Raw genomic sequence first — 25,403 nt, 5'->3', positions numbered from 1 at the left:
AAGGACAAAGGTCACTGCTCGGACTGAAGCAACGACTGTACCAGCGGGAAGTTATTGGTGGTTCAATAAATGTGATCCATTGCTTCCACTTTTCAGGGTCGACAACGGTTTATGACGTACACTCTGATTATACTTCACATCACGAGGGAGGACGAAACCACATTGATTGATTGATTGATTGTAAATGATGTCAAATATGCCAGAAAAACATGTGTCATCAATTGGCTTTGTTTTTTTTTCGTATACACTTGTTTAACCCCACATCTTTGTGTTGTTTTCATCTGAGTGACGGCACAGCACTTTGTGTCAATCGACTGTCCATCATTATTTCATTAACAAATGTTATTTAGCATGATTAATAAGAGATTAATCAAACCTTATAAGGCATAAGAGGTTTCATGATATTATGTCCAATGTATCAAGCTATCACAAACTCTACAAAATAAGTCTGCATTTGTACATTTGCAAATGACATAAACAACAAGACAAAACATCCATATAGTCATGAGAATGTTCCTAAGACACAGTTGGGCTGTCACTCATCCGACACCATGTGGCTGCTGCCCCGTGCTGAGAGTCAAGATGAAAAAAGGAACAGGGAGATGTGTAAAATACGATTCAACACACAACGCACAAAACACAACTCACAACACACAACCCCAACAGCACTCGGACGCAGACCCCAGGACATGATTGGCATAACTGATTGTTGAAAGAATAAAATAAGAATTGTTTAACGTCCGTTTTGGTAGGACCAGTTCTGAAAGGAGGGGGTATCAGGTTTTAGGACTGGGCGCGTGTTCCTCGCGCCCGCGCGTTCCCTGGCGCACCGGAGTCTCTGAGAATGACAGCCTGTTACATAACGCGCTCCAATCACATCCAGCTTCAATCACACCCCTGCTCGATCACATCCCGGCTGCTCGATCACATCCCGGCTAATCGATCACATCCCTGCTCGCGCTGAAGGGATCGGTGGTGCTTTAAGAGACAGAGTGGATAGATCCGCGAACGGGCTGGACCCCTCCTACCTCCCAGCGGGTTAAAACTCTGCCGTGTTCTCTTCCAGCCGATATTCCAAGTTAACTGAGAGCTGACATGTTGGTGAGTAGAAAATGACTCATATAAAAATCCTTTGTACTTTATTTTTTTATTTTCCTCGTCTGTTAACAATGTTGTTGTTTATGTCTCTCATGATGGGTCATGGTTTTAATATGAAATCAGTGGAACTCTTTCTAGGTGTGCTGTTTGACATCTTAAATGTCTAATTGATAATGTAACAGGTGTTATTTAATAATGTAGAGGACAGGTGGGTATAAAGTATCGCCTCGGTGGATCCACCAGTAGATGAGCGTCTGAGAGTCTCCCGCCGTATTCCGGACCGGGTCCCACCGTGGCCGTCCGGACTACATGGTCCACCTCATGAGCTGACCATTAACATGTACTGGTCGAGTAGGGTCCTCGACCGGCTGTCACTCATGTGTCACACTGGTTTCGGACGTTAGATGATTGTCGCTGTTCTCCATACAGGACTCATGAAACATAGTGTGTTTTAACTGCGCACTTGAGGATTTTGTGTATGCATCACTAAGTTGGTTTGTAGAAGATGTATAGATGTGGTGTGAAGTTTATTACATTATACACGATCTTTCACCGTTTGTTGCTCATTGTTTTATGCCTCATTTGAATAATTGCAGTATTATGTCAATTTAAACGTGATTCAAGGGTTGCAGCCTGACTTGGGTTTTGTTAGAGCCCACTTTAGTTGCATTTTGGTGATGCAGTGATACTGGTTAAAGCGTTCATCTCTTTAATGGGGACGTTTTACTCCAAAGGGACAATACTTCCCAGGCCCGTCCATACATAACCTGCCACAAGGCTTTTGAGGGGAACTGAAATTACACTGAAATTTGTTTTTTTCTATAGCTTGAAAATGTAGCCTCTCATAATAACAGTAAGAACATATGGTCTTTTGGTATCTGTTAATACATTATCAATGCCGCATTTCAAGATAATGCATTTATATGGCACCAGATTCTAGTTCTGTGGCCATAGTACAATAGAACCAATTTAGTTAGTTGAGATTCGGTTAAAAAAACTGGTTGTTATTTTTGATTGATGACTTAGGATATATGGTTATGAATACACACACACACACGCACGCACGCACGCACGCACGCACGCACGCACGCACGCACGCACGCACGCACACACACACACACACACACACACACACACACACACACACACACACACACACACACACACACACACACACACACACACACACAGAAGCATCTCTGAAATCTGGACACAATTCCCTTTCCCATGGCCTAGCATAAAGAATACAATTTCTACATTCACATTAATCTTTCAAATGATCAAGAACGCGCTTATATGCTCAAATAAAAACAAATGGTTTCTTTTGTTTTTATACAAAATAAACAAGATTAGGCCCAATAAAACAAGAGGACCGCCGTAACAACTACGTCTTCAAAACGCCCGGATATTAATACTGCTATGGTGATCCAAACCCATCTAATCTCTCTGTAATGACACCGGAGCGAGGCTCTTTGCCGGTCTCCTAATGTGTCTCCATCTCTGCATCATTCGCCGCTGCACCCTCGCAGAGCCACCAATCCTTCTCCTCCCCTTTTTATAACTTCTTTCCGTCAGGGCCTCATGATATGAGCCATGCCACAAGACAAACGATTCTCTCTCGCTCTACTTATTAGTGGTATTCTCTCTTGTACCACGCTCCAGTGTTCCTGTTGACACAGCTGCATAGGGCATGAAAACATCTCGGCACGCTGGAAAAACACCCAAGAGCGGCGTGAAACTCCTTTGATGGCTCGTGATATACGACACTCTTGCCAAAACGCTCGAGTGATTATCCAGAAAAGTGTTTATTTTTTCGCATGCCTTGGCAGTTCTCTCCCGACCGCAATCTGTCCGCTTCATCGAATATCCCGGTTTTAGACATTATTCAACCTATTCATCGATTGACATTATGATGATTACTTCTACCTGTATCCCTCCCCCTCTTCCAGGCAGAGAGAGGAAGACGATGATGCAGAAAGATGATGCAGACCTGTGATCAATGCCAGTATCATTAACCACTGATAACTGCTGCCCACCCGTACAACACGAGCCAATCAGCACACAGCCTATGGAAGAAGCGTTCGATCAGTTCATCATGGAGTCTCACCCCAAAGCCAACTACAGCCTCATCCAGCTAGCCTGGGACCAGGAGGAGTGCCCTTCCTCCAAGAGTGGCACCACCTTCCTCATCCTGGTCTACAGCACCATGATCGCCGTGGGCATCGTGGGCAACTCCTGCCTGGTCTTCGTCATCGCCAGGCAGAAGGAGATGCACAACGTCACCAACATCTTCATCGCCAACCTGTCCTGCTCGGACATCCTCATGTGCGTCTTCTGCCTGCCCGTCACGCTCATCTACACCCTGATGGACCGCTGGATCCTGGGAGAGGCCCTGTGCAAGCTCACGCCGTTCGTGCAGTGCCTCTCGGTGACGGTGTCCATCTTCTCCCTGGTCCTCATCGCCATGGAGCGCTTCCAGCTCATCGTCCACCCCACGGGCTGGAAGCCCGTGGTCAGCCAGTCCTACACGGCGGTGGGCATCATCTGGGTGGTGGCCTGCCTCATCTCCGCGCCTTTCCTGTCCTTCACCGTGCTGGACAACCTGCCGCTCCAGAACCTCAGCCTCCCCTTCCCCGGCCAGGACCACTGGCTGTGCACAGAGAGCTGGCCCACCAACAGCAACCGTCTGGCCTACACGACCTCCCTCCTGGTCTTTCAGTACTTCCTGCCGCTGGGGCTGATCGCCGCCTGCTACTTGAGCATCTTCCTGCGGCTGCGGCGGAGAAAGGACATGGTGGAGCGTGCCCGCGACTCCTCCAGGGACAACCGGGCCAAGGGCTCGCGGCGGATCAACGTCATGCTGGGCTCCATCGTGGCGCTGTTCGCCGTCTGCTGGCTGCCGCTCAACATCTTCAACACCGTGTTCGACTGGCACCACGAGCTCATGGTCTCCTGCCAGCACAACCTCATCTTCTCCGTGTGCCACCTGGTGGCCATGGCGTCCACCTGCGTCAACCCCATCGTCTACGGCTTCCTCAACAGCAACTTCCAGAAGCAGCTGAAGGCCACTCTGTCGCACTGCCGCTGCTGGGGCACAGCGGAGCGCTACGAGAACCTGCCGCTCTCCGCCGTGAGCACCGAGGTCACCAAGGAGTCCCACCTGAGCAAAGGGTCCATCAGCATCCACTCCTAAAGCAGGGGGTCTTCCAGGAAGAGAGACTGAGACAGGAAGGGCCGACAAGTGCCGTCAAAAGCCGATGTGAGCCACGCTCCTCGCGGCGGCGGCGGCGTCGGCTGCTCATCAAAGACGTTGTGATCTTCTGACGAACGGGAGGACTTATCCCTGAAGCTTCAGATTGGGTATCTCGCTGTGGTTGGCTTATCAGTGGATGAGGAGCGACAACAACTTTATGGGCCGTGATGACACAGTGCCCCTAATTCCGCATAAGAGGAAGTAAATAACTGAATGAGAGTGCAAAGGCCGTTGACGGTAATATCACGTCATACAGGACAGAGGGAGACACAAGCACTTATTTTTTATATATTTATATATATATATCTATATAAATAGATGTACTGTATATATTGATGTTTTGTGCATTAACCTATGACATATATGGATGTGTAAACGGCAAACAATATTACGGAATGGTTTGAAATAATAGTTCTTGCATTGTACAACATGTTTCCTGGAAGCCAGGTGGTAATGAACCATAACGGTTAAACATTGCTGTTCACCACGGCTTGCCAAAATATATAAATATATATATAGCTATAAAAGGCTATCCCGCCGCCCAGATGGTACGAGAGAGAGGGAGTCGGCAAATAAGTTACTTTAATAACACTGGTGAAAACAAGCAATTACAAAGGGATAGTGAGCCATAATGCGTTAATGATTACCCATTGGAAGGGGCTCATTGCAATTCCGATGGAGAAAAACAACGGCGCGAAGGGTTTCTGCAGGCGTTCATGTGCCCACTGATGAATTATTTACTGGCATCATGGTAATGGCATTTCTGTTATACAAAACCTTCAGAAAATGGATAGAAAAACTATAGTTATATGGCCCTTCAAATGGCCCATGCAGCAATATATATATATTGTATCTGTGGGCTTTTTAGTAGTAAAATGTTCCATGCAATTGTCATATCAAGTGTCATAAAACATAATGCAACGCACAGTAAAGGACAATGTCAAATGTCATGGTTCCTTCTGTGTGTATACGTATTGCTATTGTGTAATGTCAATATATATCATGCTAGTTTTTAGATGACGTACATAACGTACATAATATGTCTATAGCTCTTTGCACTTGCTGATATTTCTCTTCTTGTGTCTTTGGAATGTATAGCAAATTTCTTTTGCAGTTTCAAATCGAATGATTAAACCTCTCTGCTTCAAGCCAAGTGCCCCCCACACAGTGTTGTCTGTGATGTGCCAGACTCCCTCGTCCATCTAAAAATACCTCATCATTGATCGGCCAGATCAATGGGAGCAAAGCATGGCCTCTGTGTTACCGGGAGATTCAGTGTTTCCCAGGTCCTTCCAAAAGGCATCCAACCTGTTTCGATCTCTGAGAACAACTGTACCCAGATTGTTTGAAGGATGTGTTTAACAAGTGTTGTTCCCAAGAAACCAAGCTGTGTCTGGGTGTATGTGTGAGTGTGTGTATGTGTGAGTGTGCGAGTGTGTCTGTTCACAAGTGTGTGCGTATTTGTTGTGTGTATGCGAGCGTATGTATGTTGTGTCTGTGTGTGTGTGTGTATGTGTTAGTGTATGTGTGTGCATATGTGTTAGTGTGTATGTTTGTGTGTGTGTTTGAGCATGTGTGTGCATGCGTGAGCGTGCGTGCTTGTGTGTGTGTGTGTGTGTGCAATGTGCATGCGTGTGACTGTGACACGACTGCCCGGTGTTTGAAACCTCTCCGTCTCCCAGAGGGGTGTCTACTGATGTGGTCAAGACCCTTCGACCGTGTAAAGTTATGCGTTTGTGTTAATGTCCCTCCCCGTGTTCATGTATACCTTGCATGCTTGCCTTTGTTTGGATGACTGGATGATGAGTTAATTGGTGTGCATGTTTAATGTGAGGGTGTGATCCCAGCTTATGGGCAAAAAAAAAAGTTCCCCACACTTGTGGGCGAGCAGGAAGAGGCCACCTTGGTGGCCTCTTCCTGCTCGCCCACAAGTGTGGGAAACTTTTGTTCGGGTAAATGTCAAATAAGAGACGTATCGCCTGTGTTCATCCCTGTTTGGATGGCTTTATTTGCGGCGGACCACGTCACTGTGATTGGCTGGTTTCCCAGGCCGGCCCTGACAGGTGTTCTGATGAGAGGGTGGTAAAAACGCTGCGGGACGGGGAGTGTAGCAGTGTGTGTCCGCGGCATGACCCGCCCGCGATGTCCAGGTCTGGATATGCTCTCGACCCTTGTCTTTTTTTCAACAATATACCGATATCACAACAAGCTGTGTGTGTGTGTGTGTGTGTGTGTGTGTGTGTGTGTGTGTGTGTGTGTGTGTTGTTTGCGTGTGTTGTGCATTGTACACATTTGTGTGCAGGCGTGTGTGTGTGTGTGTGTGCGTGTCTGTGTGTGTGTGTCTGTGTGTGTGTGTGTGTGTGTGTCTGTGTGTGTGTGTGTGTGTGTGTGTGTGTGTGTGTGTGTGTGTGTGTGTGTGTGGGGGCAAGATGTCAGGATTGTATTTAAACTCAGAAAGTCTCCTCCAATCACATTATGCATACTATGTGTCTGCAGAAGAACGTATTCAAGAAGTTGTTGCTGTTGTTGTTGTTGTTGTTTTGGCGCGCTGGATCCCGCCCCTCACAGACAGGCGACGTGACCACGGATCAATGTGAGGGTGGGGTGAGGTCGGAGGGGGAGGGGGCAGACGCTGATGGATGGCGGGGCTATCCTCACATCAGCCCTTTGGGAACGTCAGGAGGAGGAGGTGGTGAGGAGGAGGAGGAGATGAGGAGGAGGAGGTGATGAGGAGGAGGAGGTGATGAGGAGGAGGAGGTGATGAGAAGGTGAGGAGGAGGAGGTGATGAAGAGGAGGTGATGAGGAGGTGATGAGGAGGTGAGGAGGAGGAGGAGGTGGAGGTGAGGAGGAGGTGGAGGTGAGGAGGAGGTGAGGAGGAGGAGGAGGTGAGGAGGAGGTGGTGAGGTGGTTAGGAGGGGGTTAGGAGGAGCCGGACTCTTTACATCATGTGGTGGGCAGCTGTTAGAGCTATTTTTAGCAATACATTCTTAGTATTACCAATATTAGTATTATTATTATTGATAGTAGTAGTATTATTATTAATAATAATAAAAAGCTAAACCGAGCCGCAGAGGCCCCATTTGTTACGTGCATGTTGACACAGATCACACAGGGAATGTCAGCAAAGTGGAAAAACAGTTTTTGTTGACACAAGGTGTATCAGTGAGAAACATTCCCACAGCCGTAACTCTAGCCGACCACGTTGTAATGAACGCGGCCAAGGCACAGCACCGGAGCGGAATGAACAAGGTACGCCCTAAAGACCACCTTTAATAGCCAACCACCGTTTAACGACATCCCATCCGGTGATCGTCGCTCTGTGTGTTTTCTAGCCCCTTCGAGAAAAAGGGGGCTGATCTCATCTCGTCTGCGTGGATGGAAAGGTCACAGAGAGTTAGCCGGCGCTCTCGTGAACCTCGTGCTATTACACCTGTTCCCGTGGACACGGATGCACTGCGACATGCCGGGTAGCTGGCCATAAGGTCGCCCCGCATATGGACTCAATCAATACCCCCTTGTTCTCCCTCTGACGGCGCTGTCCTCGCGTTCGGCAGACCCAGAGGGGCTCTTCCTACTTGTCCTATTTGCCTCCGATCGCCCGCCTGTAAATGCTTTTTTAATTTTGTGTAAAAAGGTTAAAGGTGACTTTACTCATGCGCTTTTTAAAATTAAGCTCAATTTACGCCAGCCCGTGTCTGCCTTGCACAATTGGGCCGACGCCACGGATGGGGACAGCAGCGCTTCTATCGGTGTCGGCCATGGCGGCCCATGAGGGGGCCTTTGTTTTAGTATGCATGCGCTGCCATGAGCATCCCCAGAGGTAAAGTATTTTTAGTAACTTAATGCGATGGCCATGTCATAACATATCGAGACAATATACTACGAGAGAGAGAGAGAGAGAGAGAGGGAGAGAGAGGGTGTGGGAGAGAGATAGAGAGAAGGGGGAGAGAGAGAGAGAGAATGAGAAGGAGATACAGTGAGAGAGGGGGCGAGGGGCAGAGAGAGGCAGACAGACAATGAGAGACAACGAGAGAGAGAGAGAGAGAGATGGGTGTGAGAGATAGAGAGAGAGAGAGAGAGAGAGAGAGAGAGAGAGAGAGAGAGAGAGAGAGAGAGAGAGAGAGATGGGTGGGAGAGAGAGAGAGAGAGAGAGAGAGAGAGAGAGAGAGAGAGATGGGTGGGTGGGTGGATGGATGCCCAGATCGACAGCAGTCCAAGCTTGGACTGACAGCGTCCGTCTTTCAATTTCATTTGATGACAAGTTAGAAGTTGACCATCCCCGCCTCCGTTGGTTGAGAGATCTCTCTTGTCCTCTCTCTCTCTCTCTCTCTCTCTCTCTCTCTCTCTCTCTCTCTCTCTCTCTCTCTTCCTCCTGATGTTACCGGTTGCCTGGAGCCATAGTGTTGAGAGCGCTCCTGAGAGACCAATAACGCCTGAACCAGGGAGGTAATCCTGCCTTGTTAGGAGCCTTCATAGACCCTTCCTTCCAACAGGTGCACCTCGTCTCTGTTCAGTCCAGCCCGTGCTCCACTTCTCGGTTTATCCCGTGCTCCACTTCTCGGTTTAAAAATAGCGTAATAATTATACACACGTAAACCCAACCCCGTTTTGAAGTCTCCACTTATGTAAGTAAATGTAAATAATTTCCTGTGATAAAAACGCAACATGAAGTTGGAGGTTTGAAGGCACGTGTTTGTTCGGTTTTATTAATAGGCCTACAATATTAAACGATGGCAGATGGGACTGGGGGCAGGGGTGTTGTTGTTCTGGAACCGCGTATTGATCTCGGGCAAATATTTCACGACCTGCGGTGCAATCAAGTGCATTAATTCATTCCTTATCAAATCAGCTCCACTCAAGAACAATCTCTCCCTCCATATGGTGGTCTGCGTTGATGGTGTCCGCGGCTCCATCAACAAGGTGGGGGGGCCCGCGAGGGTGGGGTTATCTGCAGCGCCGTGTTTGCCTTTCGAAAGCAGAGTCGGGAGACAAGTTGAAATATTAAAAAAATACGCAGCGCTAATACGCTCCCTCTAAGATAAGACGATGCTGAAACCATTTAGTGGGCAGCAGAATATTACACACTGTTAGTTCACTGTCACATCGCCGTGATGAATGCGTGTGAGTTTGTTATCTTCGATTGGTTTGAATATGGCTCTGCCATAGCAAACATGCACATGTTCCAATTAATTACATAACTTAATGTCATCCATCCAACCATGAACGAGTCCTTTGGCCGTCTAAAAATGATTGTTTGCATTTAGCTATAGAAGTCGACATGGCAAATATGAGCTATCAAGAATCATTGCATATATTAGGTCTAGTGTATGGCCTACATTTAAGTTAAGATGTAAAACAAAACCAGTGTCAATGAGATTTCAGTGTAGTGGTGTTGTCTAGTGCCCCCTGGTGCTCACATAGAGAACTTGAGCTGAAGTAACGCCGGTCACCGGTGGTCCGTCTTGCTACATTGTCAGCCATTAGACTAGAAGCCTGTCGCACTCAGACTCCGTAGCAGAATCTGTGCATTTGTATGTCAAAAACATACACCAAACTAGTGCCTGGTTCATGGAAGCTGTCCTACATTAGACTGAGTTCATCTTCACATTATCCATGTGAAGGGGCATCTGCAGTGAGGTAGAACCAGTGTGAGTCCCAGGTGGGATGCGTCTCTCCAGCCAGTTCTAAGCAGGTCTTAATTATTCTCGGAACACAAAACACACGTCTGATCTGCATGTCAGGAGCCCACTGGAGGTCTCTGCCCGGTGTTCCCAGGGTATGAACGAAGCACGTTCTAGCAGTTTTAAATGTGTACACATCACAGATGATACAAACTACCGGAACATGGGAATTCTGCCAACACCTGATTCGACATTAAACAGTTGCAAGAGTTTCAGAAACATAAATTCGATTTATGCATTAAGAAAATGTAGCGTTACGTGGAAAACAAGACAAAAAAAATGATCCTCATGATTTCATTAATGGCCCCATGTGGACGGAGTGTGAAGTTCTGCTTCTGGGCTGGAGTGTGGGTAACTCATTCTGAATACATCAGCCTTCATTCTCTACCTCTCCATCAGGCAGGGTGTTGCTAATATCAGAGGACATTCAGGGTTTATTGCAGTTTACGGCAATTTCCCTTGGGTCAAAACACATATTGACTGAACAAATGAGTGAGTGAATGGGCCGTCTGACATTTAAGAGTGCTGAAGTAAAGGCTCAGCTATAAATAAGTGGGTTTATACGCATGTGTAGACCAAGAGAGAGGGCTAGGTTCACTGTGTTTGAATACTTTCCATTGTCTTATTACATAGCGAGTGGTCACATCATATCTGATGCAGATTTGTGGATCAGGAAACAAAGTCAATATTCAGATGGGATTTCATAAACAAGGCTCCATGTTCTTGAGCCTTGTAGTTGTTGTTATTTCTGTAATTCTCAGTTTCCAAATCATTTCAACACGTCCAACAGAATTGCAATTTATTTATTTGAACAGGTACAGAAAAGGACAAATATTAAATGTAAATGCGGCCTATTTAGTATACAGTAATGTGAACGTAGCATAAGTAAATCAAATTGTACATCGAGATTCATCCTCTCAGGCCGTAACGCCATTTTCAATATTGAGGAATTCCTGCAAAACAAAACGAGATGCATTGATGAAAGTAGATTCTCTCAGAGATTCACATTTCAAATGAATAGTGTGACCTTTATAAATGATATTAAAAGAGTAGACATAACTAGTAAGGACAATACATTTAAACTCAATTACTATGAAAGCCATCCCATCATCGCTGTATTGGCGCTTCCCAGTAAAACCACGGGTTGTACTGGGAACAGGAGCCCAGCGGGAGCTTACCGTAAGGGGCGAGGAGTTGGTGGAAGGCTTCCTGTGTTTCATGAAGTCCCGGGTGAGGGCGTTCGCCTCCTCCACGCTGGAGACAGAGAAGGAGATCATTGATCCCCGATCAGAAATAACAAGACAAACGTGCACAAAAGATGCCTGCTGCTGGGCTCTGAAGAACGAAGGTTATCGGCTCCTTCTGGGAACTCTGGGCCTGAATACTGATCCTACAATGCATGGATTGCCAAAGCATTTAGTAGTATTAAAGTCATATTTTTTTCTACTTAAGACACTGTGCAAGGAGGCAAGTAGCAAGTAGATGAATGACAATGAACCTAAACTATACAAGCAATATCTTATTATTATTTTTTTGTTGCATTTAATGCTTTATGAAAGAATGAGATAGACAGGAAGGTATTGTTGGTAGAGGGGAGAACCACGGGCAGGAATAAAACCCAGGCTGCTGTGATCAGGATTGGGCCTCTATGGTACGCTCTCTCTACCCGGCGAACATCTAACGGACTCCACCAAGTAAGTTAAACGAGTAAAAGCTTTTAGACTGGAAGGGAAGAATAATAGTTTGAAGCACGTTCTAGCAGTTTTAAATGTGTAAACATCACAGATGATACAAACTACCGGAACATGGGAATTCTGCCAACACCTGATTCGATGTTAAACAGTTGAAAGAGTTTCAGAAACATAAATTAGATTTATGCATTTAGAAAATGTAGCGTTACGTGGAAAACAAGACAACAAGAAAAAATGATCCTCATTGATTTATAATAATAGTTTGTCATTCCATGTCTTGGATAGGTTTTCCGTGGTATAAAGTATATATGATGAATAAATAATGTATGCATTTGCTTACCGGTTCTGGCTGATGAGGAAGTCCACCAGGTCTCTGGCCTGGTGGGTCTGGCCTCGGGAGACCACCAGCGCCTTCAGGTCCTCAAAGTGTCTGGTCTTCAGCACCTTCTGCTGCTGGCCGCTCTGGCTGAGGAACATCAACACCGTCTCCTTGACCTGAGATCAGCCCACGCACGGAGACGACGACCGAGGTTTCAGAACATAAAAATACAATGAGTGGAAATTAGAAAGCTTATTAGAAAAAACCGAGTTCTACAAAGAGAGTTTTGCCAGTGGCTCCCAAATGTGGGCCTTTGGGAGCCACCTGGTGAAATACTTTGGGGCCACTATCCACTCAATATTTTGTTCAGCAAAATAAGCAATACAATCTCGTGAACAAGAATGTGGGTTCATTTACATTTCTCTCTGTTTATTGCTCATCAAAACATAATTTCCCTTGTCAGTCTTCAAACAGTCTCTTTATCAAATGTAATATGCAAGGCATGTGGGCATGCATACACATTTAGAAACAAAACGTTCTACATAAATGTTCAATAAAAAAAATGTACTGGGCCAATGAGGCGACGACCCACTTGGCCCCCTGCCGTGACCCACTTAAGGCTCGCGGTCCGCAGGTTGGAAACCCCTGGTCTATGCAACGCTACAGAAACAGTGGGCATTGGGGGGGGGGGGGGGGGGGGGTATGTGTGACCTGTGAGGGGATCCCAGCCATCTCCCCAGTGGTCATGAGCTCCTCCACCTGCTCCAGGATGGCCAGCGGGTTACAGGCAGACAGGAAGCCCTGCAGACACAACCAAACACCAACGTCTGAACAACGGAAATCAAAACAAACTTTGTTTATAAAGCGCCTTTCGGGCAAAATTGCAATACAAGTTGCTTAACAATACAATGAAAATAAACCAAAATAAAGTAAGAAAATGATTAAGAGATTGCTGAGATAAATAAGGTATGTTTGATTGTTTCTTTCAAAGGTGACATATTATACCACCAGGTGTGAGTGTGATTAGCCGTCACAAGAAAATCAGCCTCTACTGTAATCACAAGAAGGCATGTCCACCTAGATGTATGCTGGATAGATCAGTCTACCAGCCTACCCAGTGGACTGTAGCAAACCTTGCTCATCTATCAGTCATACATCGAGGTGGACACGCCCACTTGTGATGTCAGAAGAGGCTGATTTTCGAAACGGCTTGTAACGGCTAACCACACTCACACCTGGTGGTATGATACGTCACCTTTAAAGGGGGTCACAGATTGTGATGTCCTCAACTCCTCCTGCAGGCTGCCCCAGAGGCGAGGACCACAGACACTAAATGTCATCTCCCCATTAGGTCTCTTTCCTCACCCGGGGAACAACTCAAAGGCCAGAGCACCTGAGTGATCCAGATGGAGAGTACACCAGAAGCACGTCTGACACATATTCGGGCGCTCATCCATCGAGTGTTTTCAACACCAATAAGAGGGTTTTAAAAAATCTATTCTGGAACTGACGGGCATTCAAGGAAGGGACTTTGGGACTTTCTACTGGGTGAGATCAGGGAGAGCCGACCGTACCTGGATCTGCTTCTCCTTCTTCACGTCACAGGGGATGAGCAGCAGCGTGCCCAGGGCGAAGGCGGGCAGGGTGAACTGGGCGAAGCGGTTGGCGATACCGATCAGGTCCATGTTCAGCAGCAACGGGCACCTGGGGGGGGAGGGGTCCGTGAGTGAGTGAGGGAGGGAGTTAGGAGGAGACGGCGGGCGTTCTTCAAAGCCTCGTCTGAGGGAGACCCTACTTTAGGAGGAGGACGAACGTCCGGCAGAGCGTGGCCTGTTGGTCGGGGCTGAGAGGGACCGAGGCTGAGGAGACAGGAGGAGGGACATGGGTCAGTGCTTGTTGGACCAACCTTTGAACTGGTTGTCTTTACACGCTGGTGGAGACGGAGGGACATGTTCGATACCTGATATGAACGGCGCCAATATCATACTCCTCCAGGTACTGGTGAAGCTGGAGATCTTTACAGAAGAAAGAAAGAGAGGGGGTTTTCATTTTATTAAAAGGATTTCATTGGTTCTATGACGTGTCACAAGAATACAGGCAATGTTTTAGAGACTCGCTGTCCCCGAGGGTCTGTGTGGTGCAGACACTGACCTGCCACAGAGATGGAACGGCACAGATGGCCTCCAATACTTTCTGAAGATGGCTGATCTAAAATGAAAAGGGACATAACAACACACTGTAAACATATTTGTCCCTAGCATTCCCTTTAGATAATACTATAACGATCCATTTATTTTTTTGTGAAGTTTTTTATTTTATTTCTTTATGAGGAGGATTCACAAAAGTACAATTACAGTGGTCAGAGACACATAATGAGCCCGTCCGCCCTCTCCACTCACCATGCTGAAGGCCAGCAGCTTCTGCAGGAGTCCTTTCCACAGCTGAGGGTCGTAGACCTGGTACTCCAGGCAGAGGTCTGCCACCAGCCGCACGGCCTGAAGCACAGAACAAACACCCGTCACTCATCACCATAGCTGTGTGTTAAAGCCCTGACACACCAACCAGATTATCGGTCGTTGGACAGTCTGGCGGGAAAAGGCAGTCGGACCGATTTTCGTCATGGCCGATTCATCACGGCTTTGACGATGGCCGATCGCACAGCACACACCGAACAGACTCAGGTCACCGCGCTCGCCGGACTGTCCGACGACTGATGATCTGGTTGGTGTGTCAAGGCCTTTAAGGCTGACAACCAAACTAAAGGTTACTCAACGTGACCCCGGTTATGTGAACATAGAACGGGGTCATCCAACCACTGGGTAGACGTGACTATGTCATGCCCTTCATCAGCAGCACCCATTAGACCCTTGACCCTGACGGACCAATCGGCAGGCAGGGCAGTGCTTGGTCCCGCCCCCCTCTCTTCTTATAAGAGGGGCAAGCGCTCCGCTCGAAACAAGTTGAAAACGTGGATCAGGTGTGGCCCGTCCAGGCTCGGTGTGAACTGAGCGCGTGACGGATTCACCGACAGCGCATGATGAAGCCCGCTCAAACGTCTCGCTCAAACCAAAGCAAGAACAACAAACATGAAGTGACAAAGGACACGTCATAGATATCTTTCCTCCGCAGGAGCCCGTGTGAGACTCTGTGTCCATGTATGAGTCTTTGTAGGGCTGGGCGATACTCACATTTTTATCGCACGAAAAACGAATATAATCGTTTTTTTTATTAAATGTTTGATAGAAAGTGCAGTTGGACATTATTTTAGATTTGAACTTTTTCGTTTTGACCATTTTGTGTATTTCTTTAAGGAGAAATTTCAAAATTCTCGGTTACAAAGCGTTCATTGGGAGAGACATGCTGAATAAATACATCATGTTTTCAAACCCCAAAATAATCGTTTGAATAATCGTGATTTCAACGTTGAGCAAAATAATCGGGATTATGATTCTTTTTCCATAATCGAGCAGCCCTAGGCCTTTGTATTTGCGTGTGGGCACCTGTGGTTCATGGCTGTGGTTCTTCCAGAGTCCCTTCACCATGCCCTCCTTGGGGCTGCTGAGGAAGGCCTCGATGGTGTAGGAGACGTTCAGCGCCTCCAGCTGGGACACGTAGATGAAGCACCTCAGGTAGTACCTGTACGAGGACAGAACAACGCACACATAAATACACACACACATACGGACCGCATTGGAATTCATTTGGCATATTTATTAGAGCTGTCAGTTAAACACGTTATTAACGGCGTTAACGCAAACCAAATTTAACGGCGTTAAAATTTTTATCGCGCGATTAACGTAATTATTTTATTTACAATTTTTTTTTGGCTCAAAACAAAGAAGCAGTAGCCTGACTGCTATGTTCAAATGACATTTGTTCAAAGCAGTCGTTTAATTGCACTATAGGCTCTTTATTTGTATCGTCCTGTTTTGATCAGTATATGCCAATGTTGTTATCAATAAAAAATCTTTTGCACAAGGCAAGCCGATGCACTTCACCATGTTGATAAGAGAATTAAAATGAGAAGAATTATGGGACAAAAAAATCAAGGGATATTTAGCATAGAAAAATAATTTGCGATTAATCGCGATTAATAATAGTTAACTATGACATTAATGCGATTAATCACGATTAAATATTTTAATCGCTTGACAGCTCTAATATTTATATATATATATGTGTCTTTACATATGCATTGTGTGAGTGTGTGCATCCGTGCGTGAGTGGTTGAGTTTGCGTGAGCCTGCATGAGCCTACTTGGTCTTGGCGCGTGGCATCTGAGTGTGTGTTTGTGTGTGTGTACTGGGTCTTGGCTGGTGGTATCTGTGTGTGAGTGTGAGTGTGTGTGTGTGTGTGTGTGTGTGTGTGTGTGTACCTGGTCTTGGCGCGTGGTATCTGGGTGTGAGTCTCCAGCAGCCCGGCGTCTGCCAGGTGGATCAGGCAGAGCAGCGCCCGCGACCGGTGGCTGTAGGTGAGGTGGGGCCCGCCGCTGCCCAGGGGCTGACACACACACACACACACACACACACACACACACACACACACACACACACACACACACACACACACACACACACACACACACACACACACACACACACACACAAGGGCTGAGTATAGCACCCCCCCTTACGCACTCATTGCATGAGGTTCGTCATGGCCCTTTTTCGATGAACATCCTTACTGTACCGACAGACATATATTGTACTAATTATAATTGTCTTTGGATAACAGCTTCTGTTAAATGCCTTCAATTTAAATGGGTTTCATTCATTCATTTTTCAACATCCGTTCCCATCAATTTCAAACCTCGGGGATGCGGTCGGTCCTTTGTCTGACCAATCAGGCGCACGGGACACATACCCATGTTTCGGCAGTCAGGATGGGGCTCAGTAAACGCACGGCCGTGTCCGTGTTGTAGGGCTGGAGGAGATGCACCACCCTGTGGGGGAAGCAACAAGGTGTCTGTAGAGAGCAGCGGTCTGCTACATGTCAACAATAACACCTTCAACTGCTACGACCTCGAAGGGCTGCTCGGTTATGGGCGAAATCATAATCCCGATTATTTTGGTCAATATTGAAATCACGATTATTAAAAACTATTATTTTTGAGTTTGAAAACTTATTCAGCATGTCTCTCCCAAAAAAAAACTTTGGAACTGAGAACTTGGAAATTTCGCCTTAAAAAAATACACAAAATGGTCAAAAAGAAATGTTCCAATCTAAAGTAATATACAGATATGTATCCAGCTGTTCTTTCTATAAAAAATATTATCACAAATAAATAAAATAAAAAATAAATAAAATCGAAAAACTCGATTATGTCAAATTTGTGATTGTTTGACGCTGAAATCGAAATCGTGATAAAAATTTGATTAATCGCCCAGCCCTACGACCTCGCATCTATTGATTTGAGTGGTCAGAAGATTATATAAATTAAGGCAAGAACCAGTTTGACCAACCATGTTCTTACAGTCATGCACTTAACAGTACGTTTGATAACGATGTGTACCTAGAGCGTCCTCACCTCATTAAGTCCGGGTCTTCTTCGATGTTAAAGACTTCCTGGTTGCTCACGTCCTTCACAGGCAAAAAACAAACATCTAGTTAATGGTAAGAAGAATCTGAAATACATTGAAATGATTAGAGGTGAGAGAGACAGACAGAGACAGAGACAGACAGACAGACAGGTAGACATACAGGCAGGTAGACGGACAGACAATCAGACACAGACAGACAGAGAGACACAGACACAGACAGACAGAGAGACACAGACAGACAGACAGACAGAGGCACAGACAAAGACACAGACACAGACAGACAGACAGACAGACAGACAGGCAGACAGACAGGCAGACAGACAGGCAGACAGGCAGACAGACAGACCTTAGCCCCAGCCGGGCCCGTCCTACAGATCCATTTCTCCAGCAGCAGGTTCCTGATCTTCAGCAGATCCACGCTGTTGATGGTGGCGATCCCCTTGCACACCGCATGGAGGTCTGCGCAAGAAAAAACACCACGCATTACAAACCAACGGCACTAATAATCACGCTATTATCCCTGTTCCTTTGTGCAACTCCCCATTGCTCTGATTATAAGGAACAGCAATAAAAGGAGTACATCATTCCCCCCCCCCCTCATAATCTCAAACATCGGCCTCGCCTGGAGCCTGGACCGCGGCGGTCTTCCCCTGGAGCCTGGACCCTGGCGGCCTTCCCCTGGGGGGGGCGGGGGGGCTGGGGGTTACCTGGGTAGCCGTCGCCGGCCGAGTCCCTGTAGCGCTGGGCCACGCTGGGGTGTTCGTAGAGCGCCGCGATGAGCTTGGCGGGCAGACCGGTCAGCTTCAGCAGCTCCTGGCCCCCGAGCTGGGCGCCCAGCAGGGCGTTCTCCGTGGCCGAGCGCTGGAACTGCAGCTTCAGCTTGGACAGGAAGGTCTCCCCCCGGGACCGCGCCGACTGCTGCAAAGGGATCACGGGTGCAGAACCGAACAGAGTGTTTAATTTCAGTTAAATGTTTTTGGTGTAATCCTTAACCACCGGCACAGCCTCAAACAGCCTCTTACAGGGCATGTGTTCATTACGCCGCCCTGGCCCTAGCCCCCCCAGAAGGCAGGAGAAAGCTCCCTTAGCAAGGAAGAAATCTAGAGGAGGAACGCAGAATCCCTCCTTCAGAATGGGGGATCACTTCTTCCGAGTTGGGGATCCCTCCTTCAGAGTGGCGGAACCCTCCTTCAGAGTGGGGGATCCCTCCTTCAGAGTGGGGGATCCCTCCTTCCAGGGATGGTCAGGAGTGCAATGGGGGCAATTACACACACACACACACACACACACACACACACACACACACACACACACACACACACACACACACTGTGGCATCCCGCCCCGTAAACCTCGGCCCGGACCAGCCCGAGGGATGGTCCAGGATGGCCGTTACCACCGTCACCCACCAGCCGGCGACGGAGAGCACCGACCGAACCCCAATCAGCGTGATTGGGGGACACCTGGCCGAAAGCCGAGGAGCCACTATAAGAGGACTGACATTTGGGCAGACCAGAGACGGGAGCGAGGAAGGAGGAAGCGCTCGTGTCCGCGAGAGGCTAGAGGCCCACGGAGGCCCTAGAGACCGCGTTTACTTTGTTTGATTTAAGTTGTCTGCAATAAATGCCTTTAATGGCTTAACCCACACTGCCAAGCGTGATTTATACCGCTGGAACCCGGCAACAACAAGGACCGGGTTGCCACAACACACACACACACACACCAGAGAGACTAGCTACAGCACCAAGAAACGCTTATTAACAATGACAGTCCACACACTCACCCAACCCACACCCACAACCCTCTCTTGACTTTACAAGTAATTTAGAGTCAGTGTTATGTCAGCGAGTTGCTTTTTAAGTTTCGCATAAAAACTGTCCTACATGTGCTATGAAACGAATCCTTCTGCCAATACAGATAAAGTGTCCAGGAGAAGACAACCGCTGAAATGTAATAATGATTTTTTTTTATGACAGTTGGTGCAACAGTCGCAGAGTTGGATGCTGGTGCGTGGACAGCACCGTCATAGGAAAGGTGTAGTTTAGCTGAGTCACTACGGGGCGTTATTTGCGCTGAGTCATGCAATTCAAAAGCTAAGGCAAATTCAGCTTTATCCCCAACACATACCATCACCGCTCACAGCAGGAGACAGGCTGAACACTGGGAAGAATTCAAGTGAATTCAGAAAGATATCACTATAACAGTAGTGATCGTCTTTTGAAAATTTTATAATTGAAAAAAAATAAAAAAAATAATTGAAGATTTAATTTCAATATTAATGCTGTCGTCGTCCCTCTTTATTATTTAAGGTGTTGACAGCGAACTCTGACCTCTATTTTAGGGTCCTTCAGCCAGGTCTCTGCCAGCGAGAGGCAGAACCTGAGGGACTGGGTCTTCTCATTGCCTGCAGAGAAAGAAGAAGCAATACATCCATCGAAGGAGCTTTACCAACCTGTTCTCACTGCGGCAGCCATTCTCCAAGCAGGGATTGTAATGAAGTCTATACATATCATTTCTCAAGACAGTGACATTGCAATACAACACTGTGATAAGACCAGATCACAATAGTCACTAAATGTTATTATTGATTATATCCACACCATCATCCAACTATATTATTATGACAGATTATAGTGTTATTATAGAATATATTTACATTTCTAAAATACCACAATACATGGATAATCGGTATGTAATCTCACAGGTATCAACCCCAATTCGGTCCTCAATTTTACCTGGGAAAACTCTTGGGTAATCTGTGTTTAGTCTGACCTCGAGGCAGCTCCTAGTAATCGGATCAGTGTTTAATCTGACCCGTTTAATCTGACCAGCTGGCATTCTGATTATTGATCTGTGTTTAATCTGACTTTGGGACAGCTCCTGGTAATATGTGTATAATCTGAATTTAAGGCAGCTCCTGGTAATCTGTGTTTAATCTGACCTGGGGGCAGCTCCTGGTATTCTGTGTATAATCTGACCTGGGGGCAGCTCCTGGTATTCTGTGTATAATCTGACCTGGGGACAGCTCCTGGTATTCTGTGTATAATCTGACCTGGGGACAACTCCTGGTAATCTGTATATAATCTGACCTGGGGGCAGCTCCTGGTAATCTGTGTTTAATCTGACCTGGGGGCAGCTCCGGGTAATCTGTGTATAATCTGACCTGGGGGCAGCTCCGGGTAATCTGTGTATAATCTGACCTGGGGGCAGCTCCTGGTAATCTGTGTATAATCTGACCTGGGGGCAGCTCCTGGTAATCTGTGTATAATCTGACCTGGGGGCAGCTCCTGGTAATCTGTGTATAATCTGACCTGGGGGCAGCTCCTGGTAATCTGTGTATAATCTGACCTGGGGGCAGCTCCTGGGTGATCTTGTGCGCGGTGGCGGCGGCCCACTCGGGGTTCTGGATGCAGCGGATGTAGTCCATGATGGTCTTGGCCACCTCGAAGCTGTGGCGGTTGGGGCCGGGGCCGGGCCTCGGGCCGCGGCCGCTCTGCCTCAGCAGCAGGGGCTTGAGGCTCTTCTCAAACACGTTGTTGACCGCCAGCATGTACAGCTTGTCCAGGCTCACCTGCACATGCACCAGGGGGAAACCCTTTGTTTAGTTTCCTGGTTTTGACTCATTTTAAAAAATTTGATGCGTTAAATTTAAGCTTTTGTCTAATGTTTTATCATTACATCACTGCAACAATGATTCTGAAAGGTTTATTGAAAAAAATGTGGGTCACTCCATCGTGTGACACCCAGCCCTGAACTACCCTTGTGCTTTGCTCTGTGAAACGGCCCCATTCACTGATTGGCTAAGCATGCCAGAGTGGGGATGTATACTTAGCATTTGTATATAGGGCTATTTATCCATTCAGCACTTTAAGTGGCCTACAAGTAAGCCTGAGAGCAAACCAAGCATTGTTAAGAATGATGAACTAGGATTTAGAGCACTTCAGATCCTAGATAGAAGATGGATACCAATGCATGATGGGGGAGGATTAGTGACACCAGATTTGAATGGATCAACAATGATTACAATAAAAAGAGTGACGATTATTATCCGCTTGACAAACAATACAATGCTTATTGCCTCGGCCTCATGTTGCTGTATGAACCGAAGAATGGGAGGAGGAGTGGTACCTTCATCAGCTTGCTGATCAGCAGGATTGTAGGGAAGGTTTCCTCACTGAGCTCTGGAGCTGAGGAAAGGAGAGCGTGTTAGTGGCTCCTCCACGGATCAAGGGATGGATCCCAATGTTTGTCACATAAACCATCCATGCGATGAATATATAATGTAACATATCTCTAATTAAACTGTAGCACACCGATTAAAATAGTTGCACAAAACAAAACGGGATTCTAGCAGTTTCCATTTTCAGAGATACTAGTGAGCAAGCAGTAAATGGACTGCATTTACTGCACATAACTCTTTTCTAACCAGCGGCCACTCAAAGCGCTTTACAATATTGCTCGACATTTACCCATTCCATTCATCCACACACGGACGGCGGTGTCAACCATGCAAGGCGACAGCCAGCTGGTCGGGAGCAGTTAGGGGTGAGGTGCCTTGCTCAGGGACACCTCGGCACTCAGCGAGGAGGAGCAGGAGATCGAACTAGCAACCTCCCGGTTACCAGCCAACCCCGCTCCACCTCCTGAGCCATATGACGCCCATAGTGATTAACTTGGTAGGTAGTCATTTGTAATTACCAAGTAATTTGTTAGTTTTATCCCGATGCGGATCATGTTATCGCGGCAGGCTGTTGGTAAGCCCGACGCCACCCACCACTTCCAGTAGTGGGTGCCGTGGATCAGACTCACCGATGATCTCCCAGTAGTGGGTGGGGTGCATCAGACTCACCGATGATCTCCCAGTAGTGGGTGCGGTGGATCAGACTCACCGCCGATCTCCCAGTAGTGGGTGCGGTGGATCAGACTCACCGATGATCTCCCAGTAGTGGGTGGGGTGCATCAGACTCACCGATGATCTCCCAGTAGTGGGTGCGGTGGATCAGACTCACCGCCGATCTCCCAGTAGTGGGTGCGGTGGATCAGACTCACCGCCGATCTCCCAGTAGTGGGTGCGGTGGATCAGACTCACCGATGATCTTCCAGTAGTGGGTGGGGTGCATCAGCATGTGGAAGGGCAGCCGGCTATTGGCCAGGGCGCTGGGCTGCAGGCAGTTCTCCAGCAGGTAGGAGCTCTCCAAGTCCGTGGGCGGGCCGATGCGGCGGTAGGACTGCAGGTGCTTCAGCAGGCTGACGTGCTGTTGAGAACACAGGGTACGAGGGTGAGGCGTTGGGAGAGGGGGAGCAGAGAGGCCATGGGGGGCTGCGTGGTGTTGAGGATGTTAACTGGGGTCCTGGATGACACATCTTAAACGTGGAACGTTCTGCAAACAAAGAAACTATAAACTTATCGCCAACAATATTGTGAAATGGGGGTTTTATAAATAATGCCCAGCTCTAGATTTGAAGTCGACATAGAGGTGCTCTATTTTCCCTGTGCCGACCAATCAAACCAATTCAAAATGTCCTCCATCGTAGACACAGAGGGCAGAACCCTGGAGAGTGACGCTTTAAGAGAAGGCTCAGGTGGGCATGGTACTGGCACATCAGTATCATGAGGGCCCACTCATCAGCTATCCATAGCAAGCTGTTGAACCAGGAAGGTTCTTCTCCACACGAGGGGACGTTCACAGAGCCACCGTGTCAGGTGAGATCCCGCCGTGTGCGGGCGGGGCGTGTTACCTGGCTGACTGAGAAGCAGGTGACATTCTCGTCGGCCGTCTGGATGATCTTCAACACCACCTCGATCCTCTCGTAGCAGTACGGGCTGAGCTGAGAGACCGAACGAGAGCAAGAGGGCGTCAGGCAGAGAGGCAACGTGGGAGGAAGAGGACGCCAGACACAGAGACAACGTGGAGCCATGCAGTCGACTTGACCAAACTACAGTTAGGTACCCAGACCTTTTGGGTGACGCAAACGATACTAAATAGCTGCAAAAACACCTATGCTAAATACTCCTATTTACGATTTGTAACTTAAAGATGCTCTTGTCCTTTAACGTCCACACCATTAAGGAGCAGGTAGGGGTAAGCATACCTTGCTCAAGGCCGCCAAAATAGCTGCGAAGATACCTCTGCTAAATACTCCTTCTGTTTACAATTTCTAATTTAAAAGAAGCTTGTATTGAAGCAACCTTGTAACATCCATAGCAATAAGGAGCAGGTTGATCTCGGAACCCTGCAGGCGAGAGCCTCGCGTCTACGCCGCGCCCCCCCCCAAACTACTCAGACTCCGAGAGCCCTCACCTTGAGCAAGGCAGCGCTGAGGCTGTCGGTGAGGTTGCTGGTGCTGATCAACATGGGGATGATGGTCAGCACGCGGTCCATGGCGTCCGCGTGGCCCAGAGGAGGGGACGCCTCGTCCTCGCCGGTCACCGTGGCGACGCCCGGCTCCTCCTCCTCCTCCTCCTCCTCCTCCTCCTCCTCCTCTTGGGGCAGCAGCAGGGTGGTGATGTACAGGTTGATCACCATGTCCTGGTCCAGGCCGTAGGCGCTGGATGGGAATCAGGGAGGCGGTCGTCACAAGAGGCGGCACACAGGGGTATGACAGAGTAAAGATAAAAAAAAAAAAAAAAAAAAAAAGGTCATAATCTGCATTAACCGCAATTTACAGATGGAAATCTGTTGGCCCAAAGCTTTCTGACCCTGGATTCAGTCTCAGTCACGACCATAAATAGAGGCTTCGTTGAGCTGCAGGTCAACAATTCTATTTTATTTGTATAGGCCTTAATCATAGGACCAGTGTCAAAGGCCATGTATTTATGACACCCCTTTACTGTAGCCCCCCAGGGGGCAAGAAAAAAAAACTCCCTTTCAAGAGTACATTGGTATCCCAGCACTCGTACGTCGGTACTTATTCACGTCAACCATGGGAAATCAAACGACCAAATGACCATTAAGCGGAGGCTGGCTGGAAGGGCCCAGCTCCCAGGCTGTTCTGCCTCCAGCTGAAAAGGCCCACCAGCATCGGGTCTGACCTGCAGTACTGGAGGATGATGTCGGGCGTGATGTTACGGTTCCTGACCAGAACAGGGATCATGTTGGTCTTCATCTCCGGAGGCTGACGGAACACAGACTGGATGGAGATCTGGGAGCAGAGGAGGGCGAGTTAAACTCGAGGCCAAGACATCAAACACGGCAAGAAATCTGTAATAACGGGAGTCGGAACGAAGTGAGTTGTACAGTGACTCTAAACAAGACAGTCGCTCATTATAATTAATACAGCTGGGGTTAAGGGTAGATCATGGGGGATTATAGGGTTAATAGGGGGCAGAAGCCAGTCCATCTCATTGCCTTTTTGATCTCCATATCCCAATTACTAATCAACAATTAACCCCACAAAGAAAACAAACGTGTCAAACACATCATAATAAGTCATCACATTGCTCTATTCAGAATTCATATTAGACTCATGCAATGGACATTTCCATGAGACATGTGGTTCCCAAGACACTAAGACACCTTGACCCATTAGTTATTATCTATAGTAACCACTTCACTGTTTATATTGGCTTATCGCCTTTGAGGGGAAGTGAGACCGCCTTGGCTGACTATCAATCCCTGACCTGAGGCAGCAATCCCACGAGCTACATCCTGAGTTGGCCGAACGCAGCAGTGGCATCCCTATCTGCAGCAGTGGCATCCCTATCTGCAGCAGTGGCCCTCAAGGACGTCTCCCTGCTTTAACACTGAGGTGAGCCAGCTGTTCATGGCTCACTACAGCGCATCAGCCAGCAGTAGGCTTGTCGTGTTGTGTGGCCCCTC

General features: G+C 47.7%; 2 protein-coding genes across 3 annotated transcripts in view; one reads left to right on the top strand and one right to left on the bottom strand.

Annotated features, from left to right (window-relative positions):
• The first annotated feature begins 788 nt into the window (after window positions 1–788).
• Window positions 789–5,756, top strand: LOC132468368 (neuropeptide Y receptor type 6-like). Its single transcript, XM_060066102.1, has 2 exons — window positions 789–1,101; window positions 3,048–5,756. Exon 2 carries the CDS (start codon window positions 3,098–3,100, stop codon window positions 4,289–4,291), a length of 1,194 nt encoding a protein of 397 aa, XP_059922085.1. The 5' UTR covers window positions 789–1,101; window positions 3,048–3,097; the 3' UTR covers window positions 4,292–5,756.
• A 5,059-nt stretch (window positions 5,757–10,815) lies between these two features.
• The window catches only part of kntc1 (kinetochore associated 1), a 33,626-nt gene continuing 19,038 nt past the window's right edge, over window positions 10,816–25,403 (bottom strand). The window contains exons 41-62 of one of the 2 annotated variants that reach the window (XM_060066086.1): window positions 24,617–24,726; window positions 23,886–24,132; window positions 23,323–23,412; window positions 22,673–22,838; window positions 21,712–21,770; window positions 20,932–21,154; window positions 19,914–19,987; window positions 18,291–18,501; window positions 17,930–18,042; window positions 17,571–17,623; window positions 16,907–16,985; window positions 16,419–16,543; window positions 15,544–15,679; window positions 14,443–14,538; window positions 14,195–14,251; window positions 14,004–14,058; window positions 13,839–13,902; window positions 13,618–13,747; window positions 12,755–12,844; window positions 12,065–12,219; window positions 11,212–11,287; window positions 10,816–10,986 (exon numbers count right to left, since the gene is read on the bottom strand). In XM_060066086.1, coding sequence (XP_059922069.1) covers window positions 10,951–10,986; window positions 11,212–11,287; window positions 12,065–12,219; window positions 12,755–12,844; window positions 13,618–13,747; window positions 13,839–13,902; window positions 14,004–14,058; window positions 14,195–14,251; window positions 14,443–14,538; window positions 15,544–15,679; window positions 16,419–16,543; window positions 16,907–16,985; window positions 17,571–17,623; window positions 17,930–18,042; window positions 18,291–18,501; window positions 19,914–19,987; window positions 20,932–21,154; window positions 21,712–21,770; window positions 22,673–22,838; window positions 23,323–23,412; window positions 23,886–24,132; window positions 24,617–24,726 — 2,445 coding nt within the window. In that variant the 3' untranslated portion in view covers window positions 10,816–10,950. Of the gene's footprint in view, window positions 10,987–11,211; window positions 11,288–12,064; window positions 12,220–12,754; window positions 12,845–13,617; window positions 13,748–13,838; window positions 13,903–14,003; window positions 14,059–14,194; window positions 14,252–14,442; window positions 14,539–15,543; window positions 15,680–16,418; window positions 16,544–16,906; window positions 16,986–17,570; window positions 17,624–17,929; window positions 18,043–18,290; window positions 18,502–19,913; window positions 19,988–20,524; window positions 21,155–21,711; window positions 21,771–22,672; window positions 22,839–23,322; window positions 23,413–23,885; window positions 24,133–24,616; window positions 24,727–25,403 lie in introns of those variants that run through there. The other variant, XM_060066087.1, reaches the window with a different exon arrangement.

This window comes from Gadus macrocephalus, chromosome 11, assembly GCF_031168955.1.
Source record: "Gadus macrocephalus chromosome 11, ASM3116895v1".
Lineage (NCBI taxonomy): Eukaryota > Metazoa > Chordata > Actinopteri > Gadiformes > Gadidae > Gadus > Gadus macrocephalus.
This window is presented reverse-complemented; position numbering and strand designations above follow the sequence as displayed.